Raw genomic sequence first — 26795 nt, 5'->3', positions numbered from 1 at the left:
ATTTAGTCTTGATTCTGTGTTTTTGGTTGCCTTTGACATCTCTTATTGGTATTTGTCAACAAGATTTGTGCCAATGAAAGTCAAGGAGGCTATTATGAGGCTGAGAAATAAGAAAAAACAGTCAGAGGCATAGGCCAAGCCTTAGGCTTACTAAAATAAACGGAACATCAATAAGAAGAAAAAGAGCGCAGGTGAGCTCTGTAATCTCAATGGGCCTGGTAGGCCAAGGAAGACAGTTGATGACAGAACAATTCTCACTATTAATGTAAACCCCCTAACACCTGTCTGACAAATCAGAAATACTCTTCAGCAGGCAAGCATTGATGTGCCAGTTACTCCTGTTCAAAGAAGACTTCACAAACAAAACTAAAGAGGCTACACTGCAAGATGCAAACCAGTAGCTAGCAGTAAAAACAGGATGGCCAGGTTACAGTTAGCTAAGAAGTACGTAAAAGAACCTGCAGAATTATGTCAAAGGGCCCTTTGGACAGACAAGAGCAAGATTCACGTGGATCAGAGTGATAGCAACTGCTGTATCAGCAGGCTGTGTGAAGATCAATGAGAAATTCAACTGACCACAAAATGATTTTTTTGTGGCAACATTTAATGTCATGAAAATACAGCACTTGAGAGTAGCTCTTCTCTGGACCACTGGCCTTCAGCTATAGCCTAACGCATGCCTGCTGTTCTAACACTAGATTAGATTGCATCAATAGGCCACGGGTTTATTTGTTTTCTATTTGATAACTGTAAAGCAGTTATGTTTTGAATGAACAAGGACCGGCTAATGTTGCTTAGATTTTAACATAATTTATGATAATCTGATTTTACTATGGACAATAATCTTCTAATTTTTATCTTTACCGGTATCTGTTGGGATACCGAATTTTACATGTAGCCTACATTTTTGTAATACAATAGGGCTGCGTTTCAAATTCTGAAGGCAGCTTGGTGTAGCAGCTATATTTAAAAACAAATCAAAACGGCAATCAAATCGAATGTCCTGATATATATATTTTTCAATTATTAGGCCGACGATTTCGCGTTGCTGCTAATTGACGTACAGTCCTGAAGATTCATAATGCTTGATATCTGCTGCAGCTAGCTGCTTTCTTTCGACACAAAGGATGCACATCATTCAAGAACACTTAAACAGCAAGTTCAGACGACTTTGCCTGCTAACTGACCTAGTTAATAACCCCGACATATTACAGATATGTAAACGGACGTATTTGATACCAGGAAGAGATAATCGGATGACTATCCAGCACTTCATTGCTGCCAAGCTATCTAACATAACATTACATTTAATAATTGCCAGATCGAGGTGGGAGTCAGACCGTCGATTTATGTGGTTAGGTAGTTAGCCACAGCTTCACCTATGTTCCAGCATGTAAAAACATAATACATACGTTATTTGTGATTGCACAATACTAACAGAAGCAAGACATTCTTCTATTGTGATTTGCACTGGACGTACACCGCATGCGCTTGTCGGCGTTTTTTCTTTTACATTCCTACCGAATTTAACTGAAGCATGCGTACTACCATTTCACAGTTCCCAACTTACTTGGATATGCCAATCGCGTAGCGTTGATCGGCCAATCGGTGAAAGAATCTGTAGACACGTGGTTCTCAAAAGCCGCTTGGGAGGCGGTACCAACTCTCGAGCTGGGCTTAAAACCAGTGAGTGGACTGACAGAAGCGTTAGTATAGGGAGGGCAGGGGAGAAAGTACGGAGGGGTTGTAACACTTTGTTTTTTATTGAACTTATAGAATAACAAAACATCAAATATCCCTCGTAAACTAGTAACCTTCCCCAAGGTGTAAGGTTTATTTTAGATAATTAAGAAAGAAAGACATCTATATTCACTATTCTTACACTTTTTACAAAATGTGTAAGACAGCTAAGCTATCTCGCTAGCCACATTATTATTTTAGCGGCAGGAAGGGAACAAAAGATTTTTTTTACTTTGGCAGGTTGTACTGACACTAAGCCCATGCTGAACGTGTCACCACCAACACAATGCCCGTGTTACTTTTTCTGATAGACACGTCCGCTTCAATGAACCAGCGCACCCATCTGGGCACTACCTATCTGGACATTGCAAAAGGCGCTGTTGAGACTTTTATGAAGGTACTGTAACCCCGGGAGAGACTTCGCACAAAACGATCTGAGCCTCACAAGAGATTGGGCCGTTTCGGTGTGTCTCGCCGTTATATTCCTGCTATAAATTAGCACCACGATCACTTCTTATTTTTGCATTTTTTCACAGCTCAGAGCTAGAGATCCAGCGAGCCGCGGGGACAGGTACATGTTGGTTTCTTTCGAGGACGCTCCCCACGGAATCAAGGTAACTTGTTTTTTTCCAAATCCAAATCATCTTTTTGCTAGACCGCTAGCGTTCCCATGTAGTTCGCAGGTCCCATTGATGAGATTTATATGAAATCGTTACAGGAGCTCGTATCTCTTCTGAAACATGGCCGACATTTTGTTCCAATGCGCAGCAATGAACTATGGGTGATATATATATATTTAACAAATAGTGTCAAGTTAGAGAAGCTAAGAGGCGCAATTGAGAGCACAGTTTGACATTTGACAGAATTTTGACAGTTCGCCTAACTGTCTAGTGGCTCGCGTGTCATTTCCAAGATACTCTATAACAGTTTGAGCCAAACGTAAGAGTGAATTTAATCAACTAAGCTATAGCCATGCCAGATTATATAAAAGAGTTACTGAAGTTTGTTTCACTGCAATCTTTTAAAAAGTAGTAACCACATATGTTTTGCCAATGCGTGTTAGAGTAATGTTCCATTTAAATGACAATGCCACTTCATTGTAATCAATGACGACCGTAATAACTTGCCTGCCGCTTTCTTTAGGCTGGCTGGAAGGAAAATCATGCCACATTCATGACAGAACTGAAGAACCTTCAAGCAGTTGGACTCACAAGTGTTGGCCAGTCCTTAAGGACAGCTTTTGATTTGCTCAATCTCAATAGATTAGTTTCTGGGATAGACAACTATGGACAGGTATGTTGTATATAGAGTTGAAGTTAAACTTCTAAGGACACACCCTTCCCATCCAATATCCCTCCTTAAAATCAGTCTTTCAAGCATCACACACTTGCACCTTGTCAAAAACACTTGGAATCTATGGACAACCCCTCCCCCCACTGATATAACTGTACACACATTTCAGGATGCAAATGTGTGTTTCCTGTATTTTTGTAGCCCCGTTGCAATCTTGCACACTCGCACACACTTCTTACAAAGTATTTGGCACTACGTAGAACACACACACACACACACACACACACACACATATATATATATATATATATATATATATATATATATATACACACACACACACACACACACACACACACACACACACACATATATATATATATATATATATATATATATATATATACACACACACACACACACACACACACATACACACGTATATATATATATATATTTATTTATTTATTTATTTTTATTTTTATTTTTTTTGCATTTTGTTATGTCTGTTTGACCTGAGAGACTGCTCCTTCCTTGTGTATCACCATCTTGAAAATCCATAGCTGAAAAAGGTTTGTTCCTGTTAGGCTTCTTTTGGTCTTTAATTTGAGATGATGAGGTCCCTGAGTGACTCTTGCACTGCAGACTGTTCACCAGCCTTCTATAAAAAAAACCCTCACATAAAAAAGCACATTCAAGACTGACAGAGGTGTTGGCGGTTTCTTACGCACGGAGGTGTAATTGTGTAGTTCCATTCCCACTGTGAGAAACTCATAGAACTGCACATCCTGAAGTACAGTAAGGGAGTGGAGGATGTGTGGGGGGATTTATTTATGTTGTCCTGCCGGATGTTTCCTGTGGAGATGGAGGGTAAAATGGTGACGTTTAAGATGAGGAAGGCATGGGTGGCGAAGCAGAGCCCTTCTGCCTCCTCCGTATTTTACTTGCGTACCCGTAGTTCTCCTTGACACCCTGCCGGTCCAAAAGCCAGAGAGGCTAGGAGGCAGTGGGTGCGCTTATATTGGCTGTATTTAAAAGGTGTGTTGCAGTTGGTTACAATCCCTGAGGAAATGGTGGCACAAACTGAAGCTTTGTCTAGTTGTTTTGTCTGTTGTATTCTGGAAGTGGACAGGGGAGAGCGTGGTCATAGATTTTTTTTTTTGTTTTGGTGTTTTTTTTTCCTGGTTTACTCTTTGCATTTGCTGGCAGAGTGTTGTGCCAGTAATGGTTTGTCGATGCTGGCCTCTCTGTGGACAGCGTTGTGGGTGAGAGCGGACAGGGCTTTGAGCGGTTTCCTGCGTGTGCTGCAGCACCACCTGCAGCTCCATCACTGAACAGTAGCAGGTCCTGATCGCTAAAATAATCTTCTGAGGTCAATTGGCACAACCGCGTTGGTGTCCGTTCACATTCAGTTTATCCTATTCAGGTTGTGAAATTGTGAAACCTCAGTGTAATGGCATGGCTGTTGTAAAGGCATGATTGTGGACAGTATGGGGGATGAGGTGGTACGGCCATGCTCTTCTGTGCATTCAGGAATCATTTCTATTTCCTATTCTTTGTCTACAGATTTCTCTGATCCAAAAAACACACGCAAATAAAGCCACAAAAGTGTAAACAAAATGTGCAGAAACCCACAAACACTAATAATACATGCACAAATGCACTCAAAACCCAGGCTAAATGTGTATTAAACCACACACCCCTAAAACTCGCACAAGAAACGCAGCTTGCTCACAGCGCGCACAAACCTACGCTTGTACACAAACAAAGACACAGCACTTGAGGCATAAGCACTGGAGCGCAGGTGGTATTACCTGCACTTGTGGGCCAGGCTGTGTACCCTGCAGTCAGAGCCTGGAGCTGAACCTGCCCCCGTACTACTCCCTGTGCAGTCTCATTATTGCAGCCGCCATGGCTGTGGCAGGGCGTGGTTTCTCACTGCGGGGACCGGCGGAGCCTGGCAGAGCTGTCACAGGCCCAGGGGATGGTGGCAGAGAGGGGGGGCGTTTCTGCTCCTGCCCCTGTGGTGGGTATTGTGGCATGGCCTCCCTCTCTGTGTTGCCAGGTGTGGGCCCTGGCTTGTTGGGGACACACAGAGGGAAATGCTGCTGGAGGTTGCAGTGGTAAAACTGAACTTGTCGAGGGAGTTAAATTGTCCCTTTTGTGCTGTGGAAGCCGTCAAGGGTGGTTCTCTTCAATGGGGTAATGCACTGTATTTTATACAATAATTTGTCCATTTTCATGAAGAAAGTCTATTGGTATTCAAAAAGGAATCGGAGAGAGCAAGTGTATTTGACATGCCAAGGACAAAGCTGTGAAATGGCCCTGTCAAAACGGATTTATGAACCGGTGAACTGCACATCCAACATCCAGCTTTCCCTGGCTGCTGTTCTGTCATACAGCCACCCTGTATGGCTCGTAGAGGGTAGGGTGCCATAGGGTGTCATTCTCAAGCTTTTTACATGATTCGTTGTTTTTTGTGTGCAGTGTTTTGATGAAGGGACTAAAATATCAGAATTCTGACATTGAGTGGCACATAACTGATCACTTCTGGGGTGTTTTTGTGTAGGCCTATATGTCAAAAATATTGATTGGATTGTTGGCTTTTCCACAGAAACAGATTATTTTAGTTGGCAACCCTGGTATTGTCATATTTACTGTTGTTGTTAATAGAGATGAGCTTAATTTGGGGGGGGGGGGCTGTATGCCACAACTCTACTGCATCTAAGAGGGCTTTTTTTGCACTAACCCTGGGGCTAATGTTTTTAGTACAAGCTGTTGAGTGTGAACCTGTGCCACCATTAATGCATATTTTTGCTGTGTGGCCTAGTTAAGCACCTGCCTCAAATGGAAGGGCACCTCTTTCAGACCATGTGGTGTGCCTTGTCCCAGACAGAAAAGTATCATCCAGATCTCTACCTAATCTTGTTCCCGACTTTCTAAAACTGACAGTGACTTCAGTGAATGCATGGACCTGATAACATGTCATCCTTTTCATGGAACTGTGGATACCTTTAAAATTAAACCACTGGGAGTGGTTTAGCAAGTTTTCATGCTTGCTTTAAATGTTTCCTTATTACTCTTCACTTTAGGATGGCAATTTTTTTTTGCCTCAGCTATTGACCTGAATGCAAGTTTCATTTTAAAATATGAAGTTAGGGTTGCCATGGATACTTGCCAGCATATCTTGACATAACTGGCTCTTGGCTAAATAATTTATTTCCCAATTTGCTTTTACTGTAAGGCCCACATTCTATGTGCCTTTATCTGAGATACTGATATGAATTTGATACGGTTAGTGCCGGTGCTGCATTGTGGGAAACGGTGTCCTTGGCCTGGTGTGTGTTCCTACGTGCTGCTCCTCTCCTGTGGTTCAGCTGCTCGTGCTTCGAGCGGTTTGTGCTGGGATGTGAGCTGTGCGCGGTAGATGGGCGGGGGGGTCCCACAGGGACCTCTGCTGCTCTGTGTGAGTGCTGCTCGGAACATGGGAAATGCAGAGCGGGGTTGTTCTGCTCGTTCTGGTGAGGCTCTGTCTGCTTAAAGGCTCTCTCTGTCAGTCTGTGTTTCTCTCCTCACTGTAAAAATACACTTGAATGTTAGAGTTACTCTTGTGATTCTGCTTTTAAGATCCAGAAAGTAGCAGGATTTTTGCTAATGTGTCATTATTAAGAAATCTTACCCCGCTGGCAGATCTCCTCTTAATGATTGAGTTGCATTTTTACAGTGTAATTCCTGGGCCTGATTCTGCCTGTCCTGTCAGTAATCCCATTAGCTGTGTTTCACCCTCCCTTTAACCGATTTGTGAGGATTTGTGAGAGAGGATCCTCAGTGTTGAGGGAAATTAACTCATTAACCTTGTGACAAATTGCGCTGAAGACATTCAGATGTGTGTAAGTGTATGTGTATGTAAATCGGAATGAAAAGAAGCTCATTACTTCCCTGTGACTCATTTGGGGTTTCATCTCCAGTGCCTACAGGGGCTGTAATTAAAGACTGAGGTGCATTTCCAGCATGTATGTCTCCTGCTCTGTGTGTGTGTGTGTCTGTGTGTGTCTGTGTGTGTGACTGTTCTCTCTGTTCCCCTGCAGGGCAGAAATCCATTCTTCCTGGATCCCTCCATTATCATAACCATCACTGATGGAAGCAAGCTGACCAGCACCAGTGGGGTGCAGGATGAGGTCAGAGGAGATCTTGGGAGATGTAGTTCACTTCCTGTAGCAGCCTGTGTGAGGACTCTGGGCTCACTGCACAATAAAATGGTTGCCTTAAACATTGGTTCTAATTGGCTAAAGTGTTACAGTTTTCAATGACTAATGACTAGTGAAATACCTCATTAAGATTCCTGATTCAGACCTAGGAAACCAGGTAACCTGAGCTAGCTGCCTAATCATCTGTTTTAACTTATCAGTTGCTATGGTACTCAAGTACCAAGTAACAACAAAATTCAGCCCTGTGGCTTTCTAGGACCAGGATTGAGGACCACTGCATAAATGTGAATGTGAGGGAAGAGGGTGGTTCTGTAAAGGTTTTGACTCCGCCCCCTTCCCCCAGCTGCACCTGCCATTGACCACGCCCCTCCCAGGCAGTGAGCTGACCAAGGAGCCGTTCCGCTGGGACCAGCGCCTGTTCGCCCTGGTGCTGCGCGTCCCGGGCCACGCCCTCCCGGGCCCTGAACCCCTGGGGGGCGTCCCGCCAGACTACTCCGCCATCACTCCCATGTGTGAGGTCACTGGAGGTGCGTTTCGCCAGCGCCGTGAGCAGAATGGGGCTTTGAGGTGTCTGTGCGCACTTTCTCCCTCTCTCCCTCTGTCTCTCCCTCACTCCCTCCCTCTCACTCTCTCTCCCTCTCCTCCCCAGGCCGGTCCTACAGTGTTTTCTCCCAGCGAATGCTCAATCAGTGTTTGGAGTCTCTGGTGCAGAAGATCCAGAGCGGGGTGGTGATTCACTTTGAGAAGACTGGGCCCGACCCCGCACCTGTGGAAGGTAAATGCTGCATCTGGCCTTCCCGTCACTGGAGGTACAGCCGACTGGAGGCTTAAGGGTCTCCTGTGCCCATTCAGGACCGCACATGCAACAGGGCACAAATCCTGGAGACCCCGTGTAGGCTGCCTTTTTTCCATGCAGTTATGGTTTTGTTTATTTATTTTGTAAAAGCTTTCTATTCCCACAGCAGATATTGGATTTCAGTAGCCATCAACCTATGGGATTCTGTCACAGTTTTGCTGTTCAGTCAGTCGGGTGTAGGTGACGGCCCACTTTACAGACTGCAACCCGAATACACGCTGAAATGCTCATTTTGAGAGACCAGCCCCCCTCCCTCATTCCAGATGGCCCCCCAGAAGTGAAGGCAGGTTCCCAGCCCTGGCACAACAGCCACAAGCTCATCTATGTGCGCCCCAATCCCAAGACCGGGGTCCCCCTTGGGCACTGGCCAATCCCGGAGGCCTTTTGGCCCGACCAGAATTCTCCCACGCTGGTGAGGTCCCACAAGGGAGTTGAGGGTGGGGGGGAGCTGTTCATTTGTACATTTGTTACAAATGGTGTGGGGTGTGTGGCGGGGTGTAGACATTGTGTGTGTATGTGTGTGTGCGTTTGTATCAGTGTGTGTGTGTGTGCGGGTACATATCTGCGTATCGGTGTGTGTGCGCGGGTGCGTCTCCTCTCCTCTCCGTTGATGAGCTCTCGCTCCTCTCTGCAGCCCCCCCGCTCGGCCCACCCCCAGGTGTGTTTCTCCTGTGTGGACGCGGAGCCCATGGTCATAGACAAGCTTCCCTTTGACAAGTACGAGCTGGAGCCCTCGCCTCTCACCCAGTACATCCTGGAGAGGAAGTCTCCTCACACCTGCTGGCAGGTACGCCCTGCCCTGCCCTGCCCTGCCCTGTCCCGCCCCTCCCCCATACCCTGCTCCGCCCCACTGACCCCACCCCTTTCTCTCTGCCTGTATCCAGGTGTGTTTGTGTGCAAGTCTCCCTCTACCTGTACCAGGTGTGTTTGTGTGTAACACTCTCTCTACCTGTCTCCAGGTGTGTTTGTGTGTAACTCTCTACCTGTGTCCAGGTGTGTTTGTGTGTAACTCCCTCTTTGTTCCTGCCTCCAGGTGTTTGTGTGTAACAGTGCGAAGTACAGTGACCTGGGCCAGCCCTTCGGCTATCTGAAAGCCAGCACCGCCCTCACCTGTGTCAACCTGTTTGTCATGCCTTACAACTACCCAGTCCTGCTGCCCCTCCTGGGTGAGTGCCCCCCCTCCCCACGGCCCTCTGCAGAGGCCAGGATTGAGCTCTTTCTCATTGGTGTGGCTTATTTGTTGTTTTCTTTTTTTTTTTTTTTTTTTACCATTTCAGACGACTTGCTCAGAGTGCACAAGTTCAAGCCCACTGTAAAATGGCGGCAGTCCTTTGAGAACTACCTGAAGACGATGCCCCCGTACTACATTGGGGTGAGCTGGCAGGGCCGGGCGGCAGAGCATGTTTAGGCTGAGCGTCTTCACATTCTTCTCGAGTGTGAAGACTCCAGATCCCTGGTGGTTTGGGACAAATCGCAGCCCTGAATGAGGTTATCCAGCAAGTGAATTCTCAGACTGGGGCACAGCAAATGCCTCTTTAAGCAAGCCAATATTTCCTCACTAATCAGGGAAAAATCACGTCCCTGGAAATGCTTTGTGAGAGAAAGTGTTTGTTTGCATGAGAGAAAGTTCCAGAAGTGAGTCAGGGCTGTTTCCTGTCCGCAGCCCCTGCGGAAGGCGCTGAGGTCGATGGGAGCCCCCAACCTGCTGGCCGATAACATGGAGTACGGCATGAGCTACACCGTGGTGTCCTACCTGAAGAAGCTCAGCCAGCAGGTACAGCGCCTGTCACTCACACCTGTGAGACAGCCCTGCAGTTAGGCCTGGTTGAGGTTGTGCTTGCGTCCCTGGTCCTGTTTCAGTCTTGCTTGCTGTGTGCTTGCAGACTAAGCTGGAGGCGGAGCGGGTTCTGGCGTCGGTGGGGAAGGCGCTGGTCCCGGAGGCGGGGATTAAGGTCCGCTCCCGCTCCGGTGGCGTCTCCCTCGCCCAGCGCAAGGACTTCACGCAGCTGCTGCAAAGCATCATGGGAGATGGACCCGTCATCTGCCCGCTAGAGCTCAACCCCAAGGAGTTCGCTGGATTTCACCTTGCCTCGCTCAACAAGGTGAGCGGGCACGCCTCTGCATGCGTGTGTCGGTCAGTCGTTCGGTCGGTCGGTGAGTCATCGGGCTGTGGTGCCGTCTCCCCCCCCCCCAGGGCCTGAAGCCGCAGAGTTTCCGGAACGCCTACGACATTCCCAGAAGGCACCTGATGGAGCAGCTGAGCCGCATGAGGAGGAACCTGCTGAGAGCAGCGGGGAGCTTCCTGCGAGCCCAGGACGAAGGTGCTCCGCACGGGAAACGCCCGCTACGCTCTCTCTCCCCTCCCTTCCCTCCTCCCCTCCTCTCTCCCCTCCCTTCCCTTCTCCCCTCCTCTCTCCCCTCCCTTCCCTTCTCCCCTCCTCTCTCCCCTCCCTTCCCTTCTCCCCTCCCTTCCCTTCTCCCCTCCTCTCTCCCCCCCCCCCTTCCCTTCTCCCCTCCTCTCTCCCCTCCCCCCTTCCCTTCTCCCCTCCTCTCTCCCCTCCCTTCCCTTCGCCCCTCTCTTCCCTCCTCCCCTCCTCTCTCCCCTCCCTTCCCTTCTCCCCTCCTCTCTCCCCTCCCTTCCCTTCTCCCCTCCTCTCTCCCCTCCCTTCCCTTCTCCCCTCCCTTCCCTTCTCCCCTCCTCTCTCCCCTCCCTTCCCTTCTCCCCTCCTCTCTCCCCTCCCTTCCCTCCTCCCCCAGGTCTCCAGTCCTCTGCTGTGGAAGTAGCTGAAGCACTTCCCTGAGCATACACACATGCGTTATATGTTACACATTTCGGCCGTCTGCCTGTGTGGCGCGGTTTTCAGTCTCTGCGCTCTCGTCTGCAGACCAGCTGCACAGCGTCCCCATCGCTCAGATGGGAAACTACCAGGACTTCCTGAAACACAGCCCGCAGCCGCTGAGAGAGGCCGAAGCCGACCAGCCCAAACGCCTGCACACTTTCGGAAACCCCTTCAAACTGGACAAGAAGGTTCCCCTTCTCTTAAGTTTGCTTTTAAGAGCTGCTCTGATTGGCCAGTGGTGTGATAAAAATATAATAAAAATATAATAAAACCTGGATAAAATTAACCATGTCTGGCTTACACATTGCTGGTAATATTGTGACCCTGTAATTGTTAAATATGTATGTTGTACTGAATGGTAACATGTCTAGTATAGATGAGCACTGTAGTGTCTAATAGCCGCTGTACTCCAGCCTGTGGGGGGCGGTGGATAAAGCTGTGGAATATTGACCATTTTACAGACCTGGGGCTGAGGCAGAGGGTGGTTATTTTATGAATGAAGTTGTGTGACACCCTTTGTTGAGAGATGTCTCCTGATTGGTCTGCTCTGTCCTCAGGGCATGATGATCGACGAGGCGGACGAGTTTGTGTCCGGCCCCCAGAACAAGAGCAAGCGTCCGGCGGACCCCAGCCTGCACGGCGGCGCCCCCAAGAGGCGGCGCTGCATGTCCCCCCTGCTGCGCCCCGGGCGCTCTTACACGCCCCCGGTCCTGAACAGCCACGCCCCCAACGGCCCCAACGGGCCCCTGCTCCCGGCCACGCCCCCTTACCCCGCTCCGGCCAACGGCTCCAGCCCAACGACCGCCCTCGCAGGTGGGTCGTCTGATTTACCATAGAGTGTCAGAACAGGAGGTCCTCTGTTCACCATAGATACCACGGGTTTGTCTCCGTTTGGTCAGTCTTCCACAAACATATATACTAATCGCATAGCACCCGGTTGTCAAATGTCGCAGTTCTGTTTGCATACTCTACTCTAAAAATGTCAGGCAAGCATATGACATTATTTTCACAGTACATTAGTGCATAGCTGACTCACTTATCCAGGCTGACACACCATTTAGGTTTTTACATTCTTTCCAATTATAAAGTTCAATGCTTGGGTGACTCTTTGCTGAAGTAAATAAGGTTAAGGGTACAATGACAGTGTTCCTCCAGGGAATCAAACCTGCAACTTGAGTTACAAGACACCTGTACCCTAACCACTGACGTATCGTCGCGCTGTACTGGTGTGTTCGGGTTACGCTGGATTCAGTTCATTTTTGATGGAATACTGCTTTAGTTTACGGAGACACAGACATAAAGACCCTTTACAGGAATACAGGGTGAACACCATGTTTGTGATTGTCCCTCCTTTAGCTTCTGAAGGCAACCATAATGAGCTGGATGGCGTTTTTGGGAACCACATGGGGAACCACTACAACCCTGAGAGGGCCTCCGAGCCTGGAGCTTACCTGGGGGACGAGGGCTCGCCGTGCAGGGCCCCAGGAGAGCACATGAGCCGCTTGAACCAGGAGGAGGAGGAGGAGGAGGAGGAGGAGGGGAGTTGGGGCCGGCTGCACGGCAGAGTGGGTCTGCCTGGGGACAGCGAGGACAGGAAGTTTGGGCCTGAGGACGCCCTCCTCCGGCCCTCTGCTGGTCAACTGAAGAAACTGCGGGACATGGAGAGCCAGCAGCGCAACACTGAGCTCAGGGTGCTCATCACCAAGGAGATCAGGAAGCCCGGCCGACGTACGTACCAAGGGCCAGTCCACCCGCCAATCCCAACATTCGGCCATGTTTTAGAGGCAGTCCTAATGTTCAGCCGTGTTTGAGAGAGGGGCAGTCCTAACATTCAGCCATGTTTTGAAAGGTGAATCTGCTCGATGCCTTTAAGTGAGCAAGATGACTTACACTACCGACTCATCAGATCACAGGTCTACAATTTCATTTTTTAAGTCAAGGGTACGTTGGCCTTGGCAAAGCAAAAATGTCATAGAGCACCAAGGCTAATTCGGAAGACAGTAGGGCCAAAATTAGATTTGAGGGCATCAAGGCCAAAAAGCACATTGTGGAAGCACTTATCCCATTGATGCAATCATGATCATTACGTTGCATTACAGCCACTCAGCGGATGCTGGGATCCTGCTGTGTGAAACTGCATAGGAGAACGCTCCTCCACAGGGCTGCCACAGCCATATGCATTGCAAGGCGAGACACACATGGCCACACAGGCATTGCTTTTTAAAAGGCCAGTAAAGCTGAAAAACTGCCATCCGCAGCAGTGGCTGAGCCGGCCAATCACACGCAGCCCTCTGAAAGTGGGGTTTGCTCTCCTGGCTCCCGTGCCTGTTATTTATTTCAGTTCACTATGTTCGTGCCCGATTAAGACTGTTCCACAGGGGAAAATGATGTTTTCTTTAAACTGCCTCCATTTTGCAGGCTTTGAAAGCATCTTCCATTTCCTGAACCAAGTCCAGGGAAGCCTGGATACGCGGCTCATATTCCTGCAGAACATCATCAGGGAGGCTGCCAGGTAGGGCCTGAGAACTCCGGGCTGCTGAGGAAGCGGGCTCTCGTGGCTGAACGGTCCTAATCGCCACCTTGCCAAAATATCCCCTGTTCCTTACTGCACTGTGCAATGCTCCCCATCTTATGCTGATCTACGTTCATTCTGTACAGTTGTACAGTTTGTTTTATATGCAGACAGCTGTTTATCCTGTTGCCTTTTGGCTTTTCCAGATTCATGCGCTTTGAATTTTATCACTCATTTATAAAGCTGGGTATTTAGTTTTAAAAACATCCACCTCTATCTGCTAGATCTACCTACTAGCTTTGGTTTGATGGGCTTGCTGGCTGGTTTCCTGTCCCTGGCTTGTGAAGGTGTGGCTGGAAGCTGCAGGTGTAGCTCTTCAGCCTTTAAAAAGGAATTGAAATGCCCCTCTTCTCTCCCCCCCATCTGCAGGTTTAAGAGGCGGGTCCTGATCGAGCAACTGGAGAACTTCCTGGAGGAGCTCCACATGCGGACCAATCACTTTAACCAGTTGGACTGACCCAGTCCCCTGTCCTGGTCTGCAGGCCATTCATGAAGCATCTGGACTGACGCACTGTGTGTGTGTGTGCGCATTTGTTTATGCGGCACTTGTTTATGTGTCTGGAGCAGTCTGGGGGGGAGGGGTGCACAGTGGGCCTCGCCCTGTGATTGGCTCTGTGTTCAGGGGCGTACCACCTGGATAAAGATGTGAATGACAGGATGAGAATCCTCACTGCTGTAATCTCTCTCTTTTGGGGGGTTGCACTGAGAGGGAGGACAAACAGCAGACAGGAAGCCATCCTTCACTCAGAGTGTGGGAGGAGCTAGCTGTTTACTATCCATGCGAAACTCCTACTTCAGTTTGATTTATTTTAAGTGTTCATTTGTTCAGTTCATACTTGACCGAACAGAAATCCTTCTGTAACTGATTTAAGATGGAGGTGCTTTAGGCATTTACTGTTTTTCTTTTGTTTTGTTTTGTTTAGTCTAGTTTTTTTTATGTCTAAAGTGAATCTTAATTTGTTCCTGTGAATTTCTCAGGAAACTGGCATTTCATGTGAGTTGTTTGGGCAAAAAAGCATGAGAGTCAATGACCTTAACACTCCTCTCACCTCCCCTGCGGAAAACTACCATTTGAACAGTACAATGTTAAAACTGTATGTAGGTCTGTGTGCAAAAAAATAAGGGGGGGGGGGCTGAGTGACATCCAGGCTGTGCCACATTAAGCTGGCAGTACAATAACAGGCGGTTTACATGCTTTTGATTCCATGGCTGGTCTGCCTTGGTTTCTTACATTGTCTTTGCCAAATATTTGAGAACTCCCTTCTCCCTCTAACCTGCCCCCCCCCCCCCCCCCTTCTCATGAGGACCAAATATTTTGCCATACTTGTCCTTATTTAGGAACTTTCAGAAATGTACTACAAAAAGAAAGTATTTTGAATATGATGTGTATATGATGTAAATAGTCAAATTTGAGAACTATTTATGAGTAAATAAAATTCCTTTTTGTAAAAGTTTCATTGAACAAAGTTTCTATTTTACACTGTGAATGGCTGATGGAAATAAAAGATGAGTAGCCTCTCATTTTCTGTTTAACCTTTTCAGTGTCTCTTTTCTGGAAAGGGAGGGATCACTTAACAAATTTGATTGTTTCTGGATACATACATGAGAAAGAAACCAATTTCACCTCTGGATCACTGGATGTGGGTGCTATGGCTTCTTGTTCTGTTGTAGTGTTCGTTGTTATGGCACAGTTTGCTTAAAGTGCTGCTGGTGAAGTAATTCTAAACCTACAGGAAGTGCAAACCCTGTGAAATCTGTTTTTTGCTTTTGTCCGTAATACAGATGACTGAATGTGTGATTTCAGTTCATGGAATACTGCGTGCCATCAGTTGTAAAAAAAAAACAAAAACCTAAGTATTCAAATGTAAAGTTAATTTGGTACAGTAGTCACACGCCAAGCGAGACACCCCTGGGAGGGAGATGCGGCAGTGCCGAGGAACACAGTTGTCTGTTGCATGGAGAGAGAGAGAGAGCGAGCAAGCACCCACACAAACATGAAATCAAATAAACGACCCTCTCCACCCTTCCCCCTCAGGAGTTCCGGGAAAAAACAAACTAAAACAAGCTAAAAGAAAGTAAAACGGCACGACCACTTCCCCGCGCGCCACCGACCCGGCTTCCCGGCCAGGTCCAGCATCCCAGCTGAGGATTACTTTTCTTTTGTGCTCAAACAAAAATGAATCCAATCATAACTGCACTCTGTGTTAGCTCCCAGTCTCAGCCCTGAACTGTGGAGAGCAGTGCACCTTTAAGCACCTGAGCTGATTAGCTAACGCAGCCCAGGTGCGTTTGCTCTCTCCACCAGCTGGGGCAGCGGAGACCAATCCGCCTCTCCAGCGGACCGAATGCCACACCTCCAACCCGAGAATTCAGGCTAATTTGGCTTAGGCGGAGACCGCTCCCTCCCAGGTTCTGGCACCAAACTCACATGCCAGTGTGACACCCCTGGGAGGGATATTTGGCAGTGCCAGTGAACACCATTGCCTGTTGCATGGAGAGAGGGAGAGAGAGAGAGAGAGAGAGCGCACTCACACAAACATGAAATAAAATAAGCGCCTTCACCCTTCACCCTTCCCCCTCATGGGTTCTAGGCAAAAACAATTAACTAAAATAAAGACAAAAGAAAGTAAAACAGAGCAGCAACTTTTTAGTTCCCCGCTCTGTAGCTGGACTGCTTTCCAGCAGACCAGCTCCTCCTACTTTTCAGTGGCGGTTACTTTTCTTCGTGTTTTTAAAAGAAACAAAACTGAAATTAATCGAAACTCAAATAAAGACACTCGCTCTCGGTGTTGGCTCCCAGTCTCTGCCCCAAACTGTGGAGAGCAGCACACCTTTAAGCACCTGGGCTGATTAGCTAACGCAGCCCAGGTGTGTGTGCTCTCTCCACCAGCCGGCGCAGCTGAGACCAATCCACCTCTCAGGCGGACCGAATGCCACAAGCAGGTATATTAAGAATCATTTGGCATTAAAGCAGTGGGGGACATTAATGACCCTGCCAAATCCTGAAGGCATTCCCTAATGTGTAAATGTAAGATTGCCCTTTAGACCTTATGGACAGGAGTTGATGCATTTAAGTAGCTTTTAAGCCTTCTACATCACTACATAAGCCACCTTCTGCTCCACAGCTACTAGTACCTGAAGCTCTAGAGCAGTTGTGCTAGCCACACCCCTGCTGCCACCCCCACAGTGTGATTCACCGACGAAGGCAAAGCAAAACCTGCAACAAAAAATATGCCACGCTTCAAATGAAAAAGAATGTATTCAAATTTTATTTACAGATATGTACAATAATATTGTCCCTCTTGTTGAAGCAGGAGCTGCAGAGTCTCCAGACCGCCCCCAATAAATATCATCAGCGGGCAGCTCCCTGTTGGGGGGGGGGAAGGTGCTGGGATGGGGCTTGGGGTGACGGGGGGTGGGGAGGATCACCAGGCTCATACTAGCACCGCTGGGTTCATCACTCGCCCCATGAATAGCACTGAACCTGCGGGGCAGATGGGGAAGGACCTTTAACATCCTGCATTTTAAACAGATTAATCCTGTATTTGCATCTGCCAGCAGGCATAAACTCTCACAGCCAAAGGCCCTTCTGAGTGATCTGCTATGGTCACAACCAAGACTGGGAGCCTCGTTTATAAAAGAAATGTTCTTGGATTTAAACTGAAACGTTATCATAACATAATTTCCCAAGTTGTGCTTAAAGCTTGATTCATGAAAAAAAAATAACAGATGGGAAAAATATTGTTTTAAAGTGGCGTATCTGTGTCTTAAGCACCTGTGATATATTAACAAAATCTCTAACTGCAATTTTAAATCACATGAATATGCTTTACAATTAATTCAATTCAATGTATAATACAGGGGTTTTTTTACCGAGAACTGTCACAAAAATGCTTTACAGAGAAACTAAAAGGAAGTGAGGTAAAAACTCATTTTTTCATCCTGTTTTCACTCAGCATTTCCCAATTTTGCCAGCTTCTGTGTTCTAAATGCCCAGACCCAGGTCTGATTTGAATGTGCTCTTGCCCTTTGTGGCTGTAGAAGAGCACCTGCTGTATGACGGTAACATGGCTCCCTCCATACCTGTGCTGGCCTCTCGCAGGAGGAAGAGGAATGGCCGGTCTGCCTTGAACACAGGAGCGCGTGACCTTTTCAGTAACACCATCGCTGCCAAGGGGGGAAAGGAATCATCCGGAACAGAGTGAACCTCAGGGTTGATAAACGATACAGTGACAGAATTACCGGTTTTGGGGGGTGAGGGTGTGAGGGGAGGGTCTGGTGCAGGAGGCTAACAGCTTCTTCATACAGGCTAGGGTTTACCTGTAGCGGCTGCTGCCTTGGTTCCCTCTTCAGTCACCTCTATTTTGGCTTCGTGAATGGCTTCAGACACATACAGGCCATCTTCTGCTGGGAGACAGGTAAGGGTACATAGAGTCACACTTCTTTCATACTGTCCCCCAAATTCACTGAGACCCCTTTTGCCATCATGCCTGGTGCACAGGCAGGCTAGTGGGGAACTCCCAGGGGTACAGGCTCTGACCAAAGTGGAGCAGAGTGGCACGGGAACTGACAGCAGGTTTGGGACACGTTCGCAGATAAGCTTTATCTCTCCTTAATGATTGAGTGGAGGCTTTCACCTTTCTGGGTCTTAGACTGTGTGTTGTGCTAGGGTGAAACCGAAAGGATCAGAATGCTTGTCATTAGGGATGCATCACATCCCTGTTAATCAGGTAAAAAAAAAGACAGCAGTGTTTACCTGAGATTCCACCAAAGTCTGCAGCCATGGGATCAAACATGTCAGAGATGCCCAGAGAGAGCAACATGGACTTCAGGTTGAATCTGTTCTGGATCTTGAACCTGCAAGAAATCATGTACTTAGCATCTAGCGCATTGTTCCATGCAGATAAGAAACTTTTTTCTATAGTTTTGTTGCTGAGGGGCTGCCGTGTAACTCAGAGCTTGCAGGTTAAAATCTCAATTGGGGTACTAATAAACAGAAATACACTGAGTTGCTTCAGTAAATAATATCCAATAATTCTGTCTGTGTGATTTCCTGGGTTTCTCCTGGGCGGTTCTCACCGAGGCAGAAAGACGTCCATCTTGGTCCTGCGCAGGCCGCCGGCCCAGAGCGCCATGGCGCGGGGGGTGAGCTGTGTCTCCAGGTGAGCCAGGGGCACCTTTCGCTCGCTCGGCAGCGCCACCATCAGGCTGAGGGAGTCGCCCAGGTAGGACAGCTCCACCACTGTGTACCTGTGATCTGTGAGCGTGCGGAACTGACCTGCGGAGGTCACACATGAACACAGTCAGAGGAGCAGGTCCAGCATTTACAGTTACAGGGTTCTGACTCACTCATAAAAAGTGAGTTCTTAACATGTCCTCTGTTGCCTATTCGCATTCTATACAAAAGCATTTCATGCCCGAAATTACTATTTCAAACAAAACATTTATGCTGAGATGCAATGACATAATGCTGCGATCTTAGACTTTAAAATGATCAAGTCTGACATCTCAAAACTGTTATGCATCTGCAGATAGATTGATATAATTCTGAACTGTTGAAGTGTGTAGGGTTACAGCACAATGGCACTATCTGCTGCCTGCAACGCACAGACGGTGAATGAGTCACACTGTGCCCAGTAACAAAGTTATGTCTGCAGGGACTAGATGTGCTTAAACGGGTATATTTCAGATCTCAAACTGTATAATATTAAGTTTCCATTTTCTCTTCACAAATGCCGTTTGGGAAGCTATGTGATTGTCAAAAAAGTGACTCTAAACCAAACTGTTTGTGAATAAAAGGGAAATTTAAGGACAAATGAATCCAGAACTTAAGTAGTTCTTTATGTTTCTTTTATAAACCTGACATATACTTGTTTCTAATCACCCGATTAAACCAGTAAGCTCAGTGACACTGAATCACACTGACACAGATGCTGAAAGGCTCCTGTGCAGTGGGAAATTAAGAATATACTGCACAGTTTATTTACCAAATTTGACCTCTGAGGCCTGGTACATCATGGGCACTTTGATGGTGGTGCCGTCGGAGAGGGTGAACGGAAGGGTTCGAGTCTCGGCGAAAAGGAACTGCCTCTGCCAGGTTCCCCTGAAAGCCACACTGCTGACTAGAGCCATCTGCGTCTGACCCCACAGGGAGGGGCCACCCTGCGCCTCCACCAATCCCGCCAGCTCCTCCCCGGCCAGGAGCGCGTGGGCGTCGCCTGCAGGAGGAAGGACCAGCGGGGAGTTACGGTCAGGAAGTAGGTACAGTAGGTAGGTAGGTAGGTAAGTAGGTGGGGTGTGTGTGTGTGTGTGTGTGTGTGTGTGTGTGTGTGTGTGTCAGAGTGATCTGTGTGTCAGATGGATGGGTGTTTTTTATTGGGGGGGGCGGGTATTATTCACTAGCGCTCCTCACCGTTACCACGGCTGCGGACCCACTGTTCCACCTGTCCTCGAGTGTGGTTGGGCTGGCTGAAGTTGGTGTGCACCACACTGCTGTTGGCCCAGGCTGATGCATGCTGGGTAAACTCCTGGGAGAGCTGCATGCCACTCTGAACAAAGAGGGCGCAGGCCAGCTGCACCCTCAAAGCCTGAGTAGAGTTCCTGGAGTCCCCCTGGACCTGCTGCAGGAAGTCTTGCATCCGCATCTCTAGGACAACAGAGCAGTGATTGGTCAGAGAGAGCACAATGGCAACAACACAAATTCTTATTTGAAAGCTGGAACGTAGTCCGCTCAGTCAGTTACATAAATAAATTAATCAGTCAAGCAATCCTTGCTATTGTATAGCACAATTAACAAACAATTTTTCACAATTGTAAAACATTTTTAGAACATAACTCAGGATATAGATTTGGATTACAAGGGACAGGTGTTAAATGAAAGGTTGCAAAAGTGTGAAAACTGCATCATTCCAACTCATTTAACAGCGGATGCTCAAAACACACACTCATAAATGTCACGTTAGAGTAGCTATGGTTGAACACTGGGCCATGCAAAGGCCTCAAGGTCAGGTACAGCCCTTAATTTCCTCTTTACTTTGAGACTCCTTTGTTTAATTGAACTCGGTCTTTATAAATTGCACCAGCAGTAGGTCTCCTTGATTACTGCATGTCTTCATTTGAGGTGTCCGTGGAAAGCCAGTCCAAATCTCAAGGGCATCACTCACCTTATTCTAAACCCGGAGCTCTCATTCAGACTGTAATTGCACAGCCCTCAAAACTGGTTAGGGCTCTAATCAGTGGATGACTTCATTCTCACTCATCTAGCCCTCCTCTCCCTCTGCCTCTCAATCTCTTCCTCTCCCTTCTTCTCTCTCTCTCTCTCTCTGTGGCATCCTGAGATCAGGTAACAGACTGAGAGACCCTCTCAGGGGTCTTCACAAAAATAGCTCACTCCTCCCTCATTAAGTGGCCCAAGTGATTTAGTGATTTTTACTAAGGTCTTGTTTGGCAGAATAACACAACAGATTGTAGAATTTATGTGTTATCAGCGCAGGAATTATCTTCTGGTGTCTATTTGTTTAATACAAAAAACTGAACACCTAAAAGAACTCTTTCAACCTATATACAAATCCCCCTGTGTGGACAGGACTTCAGTTCCTTACCTTGGCACTGTCTGTCTGTCTGAGACTATCTCTATCTCTAACTCTACGCTATCTGTAGATGGAAGCATATATTTCTCTCTCTCCCCCCCCTCTCTCTCTCCCAAAAGAGAGAGAGTAGTGATCCCAAATTCATTCTCTGGGGTTTCCTGTAACATTTAAACCCCACAAGCTCCAAAGCTCATCATCTGCAGAAGGGTGGGGGAAGAGGCCCACTGCCAGCAGCTTGGCTGAGTGTTTGTGCTGCGTTACGTTTGGCCTCTTGACCACGGAGTTTCTCAGCATTACCAGTGGAATAATGAGATTACGGGGGGAGGCATTAGGGCTCCAGACACCACTCTGCTCCCCGGGTTCGAGGGGCCTGGCACGACTCTGCAGTACCAGGCCGGCACACTGCTTTCCAAATCACCCACCGCCTCCTCCTTAGCACAAGTGCAAACTAAAGGTCTTAGGGTGCACAGAGCCAGGTGTGATTACATCACAAAATACTACCTGCCACCTTCCTTAAAAACCAAGGACTGAAACAACACTGTCAGTACTAATAATAGAAGTAATAATATAATTGGAAAAAGCAGTAGCAGTAAAAGAACTAGTACTAATAGAATGTGATGTAGTAGTCCTGGTGGTGGTACTAGTACTAACAGTGTGCATGATTGTAGTAGCCTTACCATTGGAGTTGTACCTCAGTGCCCCCTCCAGCTGGGACAGGGTATTGCCCCGTGCCCCAAACTGCAGCAGCCCCAGTGACATGGATACGCTGGCTGGAGATACGATCAGGTTGGAGTTGTTGTCGGTCTCTGTGAGGGTTTGGAAGAGGCCGACAGCGAACTCTGTGTGCAGCTCCTCCAGAGTTTCCCCCAGACTCCCCTGCCCATTCTCCACCAACCAGAGGCAGAGGAAGAGTGAGGTCATCAACAAGCGACACATGACAGCATGGGGGACCGGGGGCAGAACTGCCTGGGAGAATGGACGGGTGTAGCAGTGACCGCAGAACTGGGGCTCACTGCAACGCAAAGGGGAATTGGGACATTAATAACAGCACCAACACCACTGGTTCTAGTTTAATCTAGAAAAAGGTAATCTGTTGCATTCTCTGGGCAGTAGAAAGCAAAGTGGAGCCAAATGCCCAAAACTGGCATTTATTCATAGGCTATATGTTTTTATATGCTATATGCCAGCTAAAATGTGTCAACGATTGCAAAACGAATTGTGTTTTCAGTGTGTGTACGATGCACATCACGGTATGCGCATAATTCTGACGTTCCTTATTTTCCGCACTCTACCTGCAGTAACTGATACATCTGTTGGGAGAATGAACTTTGACTTGTGAAAGGTGTGCAGTTAGGGTCTTCTTTTTTTTTGCACGTTTATATAGAGTGAATGGCACAGCTTTCAACCCTTTATACAGATTGATGTTTACTTAATTCTGATTTAAGCACCTTGCTCAAAGGATACAAAGGCAGCTAAAGAAAGCCAAATCCCCTGTCCATTATGCACCCAAAACCATTGTCAGAAGTGGGATTCGAACCCACGCCTCCATTCGGAGACCAGAATACTCCACTGACGGGGTAAGGTCATTAACCTTGAGTCTGGCGCCTTAGACCACTCGGCCATCCTGACATGCCCAAGCTAACATTTGGTTAAATATATAGCCGGAACCAACATTGGAATGTACCTATTAACGTTCATAAATTAATTGGTTTGCTAAAACTATATTCAAGTGAAAGTGAATGTAGCAGTATTAATTAAATATATGATATCGAATTGTTCTAATTGAATCAGCTGTGAAAATGATACATCGTTCACTTGCTTTGATTTTATTACAGTAAAAACGCTACATATATTTAAAAAAAAAACATTTAATGCTCTCAACAAAGAAAGCAATGTCACAATTTAACATCATGACGATTGTCATCTTTGCATGCATCCACCATTTTTATAAATGGGTAGTTAATTTATAACTGCAATATTTTATTTTCTACAACGCGTAGAAGATTGTGCAGCCTACACGTCAATTGTTACTGCCGCTTAAGTCGAAAGTCCGCAGTTCTGATCAGCTACTCACCAATTGAAATAGCGGGTTATCTCACCCACCGAAGTAGTGAGAGGGCAGCTCAGTTCGCTCTTGGTCGCTGTCTGGTCCGTCACGGAGCGCTTGCTTGCTATAGTATCCTCCTTGGCCAAGTAGTTGCACCGTATGCTGTCCCCAACTTCTGGCTGATTGCGGTCTGTTCAGTCATAAGACTGTGTTTAAAGGGGACGATACGTGTTTGCACTCTCTGTCGGCGATGTCCGTACCACTTGATCAGAATTCCTGACGACTGGAGCTATAAAGCGCCAGGCGGAGAGAGGCATGTCACTGACCAGCAAATCCGGGACCGGGGTGGGAAAAGCCACACGCGCGCGCGCACACACACATGTCTGGCGCATGAAACGAGCCGCACAGATTCGGACAGACAGAGACAGGGAGACACATTCATTAGTTCACAATACACTCGCCCTTTTGTTGTCAAGAGTCCAAAGTCATCTGAGACACCTAAAGTATAGGCCTCCAGACAATCATTATAAAACCTTTATGGATAAATGCTTCAGCAGTTTGACAAAGCAGTCCACATTCTGAAATCAATTATATCTTAGATTAGCATTCATTTCTTGCTGTTAAACTTAAAATTTAATTAGTGGTTTCTATCCAAATGTTTCTTTTAAAATTTGCATCACCACTAAATTGCTGGTGGTAGTATAGGTAGTGGTAGTAGTAGTAGTAGAGTAGTAGTAGAATAACTAGGTCTGTTGCCATTATTTTTGAACATGCTTGAAAGGTGCACACACAATTGATTAGTCCTAAACTATAAGAAAATAATTACATGTCAATTATTTTAATAACACAATGCAATTTCTGTGTGTCTAGTTAAAATGCGCACAGATATTTCGGCTGTCAAAAAAAATTTGGCATGCCTTTGATGTGTATCTTCAAAGCAAGCAAGCCCAATGCTCTTAATTGGAGTTGCCATGTCAATAAATTCTAAAAAGAGAAAATATGTTACTTTCCCATGATAAACTTTGAAGAGAGCATGACTGGCAGGATAAAGGTATTTGCCTGCATTGTCCCATTGGACTCTCTGCATTAATAGGTCATGCTAATTGGCAGCGCATTCTTTTGACACATCAATAGGCTGCACATTCTTCTACACCAGTGTTCCATCAAAAGGCATGCAATATTTCAGGACTTAAGTGGGAGAAATGTCACAGTAATTGAACATAAACAATAGTCAGAATTTCTGGCTAAGTAAGCAACTGTTTTCATTTGTTAGAGGGTTACCACAGAAAAAAAAGAAAAGTCAGAAGACTTGATTCTGAAATTCTTTTAGAAAATCAAAATAAGAGTACAGTTTAACCCTCAGTAAAGAGATTATACATTTGATGTAGTTTCTCAGTTGGAACCTCGATTTATGTCAGCAAGGTGAGGATTATTAAACATATTTCACATAATTTTCCTACACCTCCATATGATTTTTTAATCTCAGGAAGGCAGCATATTTGGTCTCAATCGTACAAGCCTCCCAGGGCTCAAGGAGGAGACCACCAGATGTTTATGGACCTGAGCCTTGGTGTCACAGTATGTGTGCTACCTTTCATCCAATCAGGGCACTGCTCTGTGGAAATCTGCACAGTTGTCCAATGAGAACCCAGGCTTAGAGAGTCTGACCCTTTCTCCATCATTCCAACCAATGGAACATCTTGTTGGCTTGATGGGGTTTCCCAGAGATTTCCTCTAAAATGAGTTAGAGTGAAATATTGAGTCCTGCATAGCTTTAATCTTGGGCTACAACCTTTTTACTTTATTTGTTTAGTCCCTTGTAGAGGTAAATCAGAAGTGTTATGTTAGTCCTCATTGCTATTCAGATTGCAAACCCCTTTATTTAAATATTTTTCTCAGCCAACTTAGTTTCTGCCAATTTGTCATCACATAATTTCTAAGCAGGCTGGCTATGCTCATTTAACAATAAGAAAATGTAATATTTGCATGTCACTGTGCATATTGTTTGTCGAAACTTAATATTGATAGATTGATTAATAAATTGACTGATAGATAGATTTTTTATGTTTTTCTCCCCATTTTCTCTTCAGTGTCGAATGCAAAGCTGTATATTTTATATGCTCATACTCCAGGCATGCATGCATTCAATGCAGGAGAGTGCAGACAAGCTCACGCTTTTCTGAAGCACGTGATGTCACCAGCTGCTTCTTTCCACAGCACAGTCCACAGGCCAAGCCTGCACAGACAGGAGCCTGAGGAACACACTATAAAACAATGACAAAGAAAAGTGTTGTACATATCTATCAGCAAAGTAGATGCCTTAAAATATTGTTATTCTGTCACTAGTGACGCATGTGCAGACATTTTGAAATTGTAGACCTGGACATAGAATACTTCCCAAAAATAAAATAATTCCATTTTATGAACATACCCAAGCCGTGATATCTGCCAGGCAATTCCTATTATTAAACAGTAGGCACAGAGGCATTGGAGTAATGCTCAAGCAGCACAGAGGCAGTGCATTGATTTCATATTTATAAAATGAGAGTAATTTATTGCGTCTGACCTCCCGTGCCCTACTTCCCCAGAGGGGAGGCCCCGCGGGCCAGGATTAGCGCGATCCCGGATCCCCGAACGCAGAGCGCAGCAGCGACGTGAGCCGGCGGCGCTGCAGCGATCTGCCAGGTACGCGGCGGGATTAGAGCCCAGCGACGCTGGCGCCGTCAGCGCAGTCACGCCACACGGGAACCCGGGTATGCGCGTCCCCCTCGCCGCGGGGGGAGGGGCGGTGCTCCCGCTCAAGAACAGGAGAATGTGAAGAAGTCCCGCTCACATTACGTGACATTATTTACGTGGCGATCAGAAGCCCGTTTCCAGAGTGACTTACACAGAATGCATTTTTTTATTTCATGCACCCGTTTATGTGGCTGTATATATGCAGAAAAGCAGGCTACAATCTTGCTCTAGGGCAGAATGGTAGTGCTGCCCCTCAGATCAGAACCTACAGACTTACAAGAGTTACAAGCCCAGCTGTTTAACGATTCCCAATTTCTCACATAAACCCTAATTTGAGTTTTATATCCTGTTCTCCATCTTTATCCTACATTTTAACCAGATATGCAACTTGGTTCCAAAGTAGTACACATGAAACTGACTGTGATATGTGCATAAAATAACATAATAAAGAGAATCCAAAACACTTATGAATGTGTTACCAAGCATAAAGCTCTGTTTCATAGTAGGCTAATGCAGTGTAAAGAAAAGGTTGTGAGGGTAAAGCAGGCAGGCTAAGGATGTGAGTTTTAGCGCCATCTGCTGCTGAGTTACAGCAACATTCCCAAAACCAAAAAGTGTGAGAGAACTGGTGTCGTGCCCATCGATGTACTAAAATATTTCATGGAGAGTCCCTGCCTTTCAGTAGCACAGAAGTGTGCCTAAAAACAATGAATGAATGAATAAATAAACAAATAAATAAAAAGATTCCGTCCACTTGGACTGTTTGATTCTTAAAACCCAACATTTTCAATCTCTGTCTTGCACCTGCCACGACAACTGACCTTGTGTTATAAGACTGAGCATTACTACTGGTGGTGACTGAGCTTAGGACATTTCATTAGCCAGACCTGTATATATGCGCTTATGCAAGTCGT

General features: G+C 46.6%; 2 protein-coding genes and 1 non-coding gene across 4 annotated transcripts; 1 reads left to right on the top strand and 2 right to left on the bottom strand.

The window, feature by feature from the left end:
* Positions 1 to 1707: 1707 nt before the first annotated feature.
* On the top strand, positions 1708 to 15042 carry ints6 (integrator complex subunit 6). The gene is made up of 18 exons (XM_035394639.1): positions 1708 to 2137; positions 2277 to 2354; positions 2884 to 3033; positions 7122 to 7211; positions 7585 to 7768; positions 7891 to 8016; positions 8361 to 8509; positions 8732 to 8884; positions 9131 to 9263; positions 9375 to 9469; positions 9761 to 9871; positions 9981 to 10199; positions 10292 to 10418; positions 10983 to 11125; positions 11495 to 11750; positions 12294 to 12665; positions 13356 to 13449; positions 13879 to 15042. The coding sequence occupies exons 1-18, from the start codon at positions 2027 to 2029 to the stop codon at positions 13964 to 13966; spliced, it is 2679 nt and encodes an 892-aa protein (XP_035250530.1). The 5' UTR covers positions 1708 to 2026; the 3' UTR covers positions 13967 to 15042.
* A 1713-nt stretch (positions 15043 to 16755) lies between these two features.
* On the bottom strand, positions 16756 to 26729 carry serpine3 (serpin peptidase inhibitor, clade E (nexin, plasminogen activator inhibitor type 1), member 3). Of its 2 annotated transcripts, none has more exons than XM_035394739.1 (9): positions 23173 to 26729; positions 21776 to 22110; positions 19922 to 20155; positions 19497 to 19727; positions 18589 to 18787; positions 18266 to 18366; positions 17830 to 17916; positions 17593 to 17676; positions 16756 to 16993 (listed from the first exon to the last, which is right to left on the bottom strand). In XM_035394739.1, the coding sequence occupies exons 2-9, from the start codon at positions 22032 to 22034 to the stop codon at positions 16944 to 16946; spliced, it is 1245 nt and encodes a 414-aa protein (XP_035250630.1). In that variant the 5' UTR covers positions 22035 to 22110; positions 23173 to 26729; the 3' UTR covers positions 16756 to 16943. The 2 variants fall into 2 exon arrangements, with proteins under 2 accessions (XP_035250630.1, XP_035250631.1); XM_035394740.1 differs by having other exon boundaries at positions 17830 to 17913.
* trnal-caa lies at positions 22615 to 22727 on the bottom strand. Its single transcript has 2 exons — positions 22690 to 22727; positions 22615 to 22660 (listed from the first exon to the last, which is right to left on the bottom strand). It is a non-coding gene; the product is annotated as a tRNA-Leu (tRNA).
* Positions 26730 to 26795: the final 66 nt, after the last annotated feature.

The sequence above is a fragment of the Anguilla anguilla genome, chromosome 15 (genome assembly GCF_013347855.1).
Source record: "Anguilla anguilla isolate fAngAng1 chromosome 15, fAngAng1.pri, whole genome shotgun sequence".
Lineage (NCBI taxonomy): Eukaryota > Metazoa > Chordata > Actinopteri > Anguilliformes > Anguillidae > Anguilla > Anguilla anguilla.
Note: the sequence above shows the minus strand (reverse complement) of the source record. Positions and strands in the feature narration are given on the sequence as shown.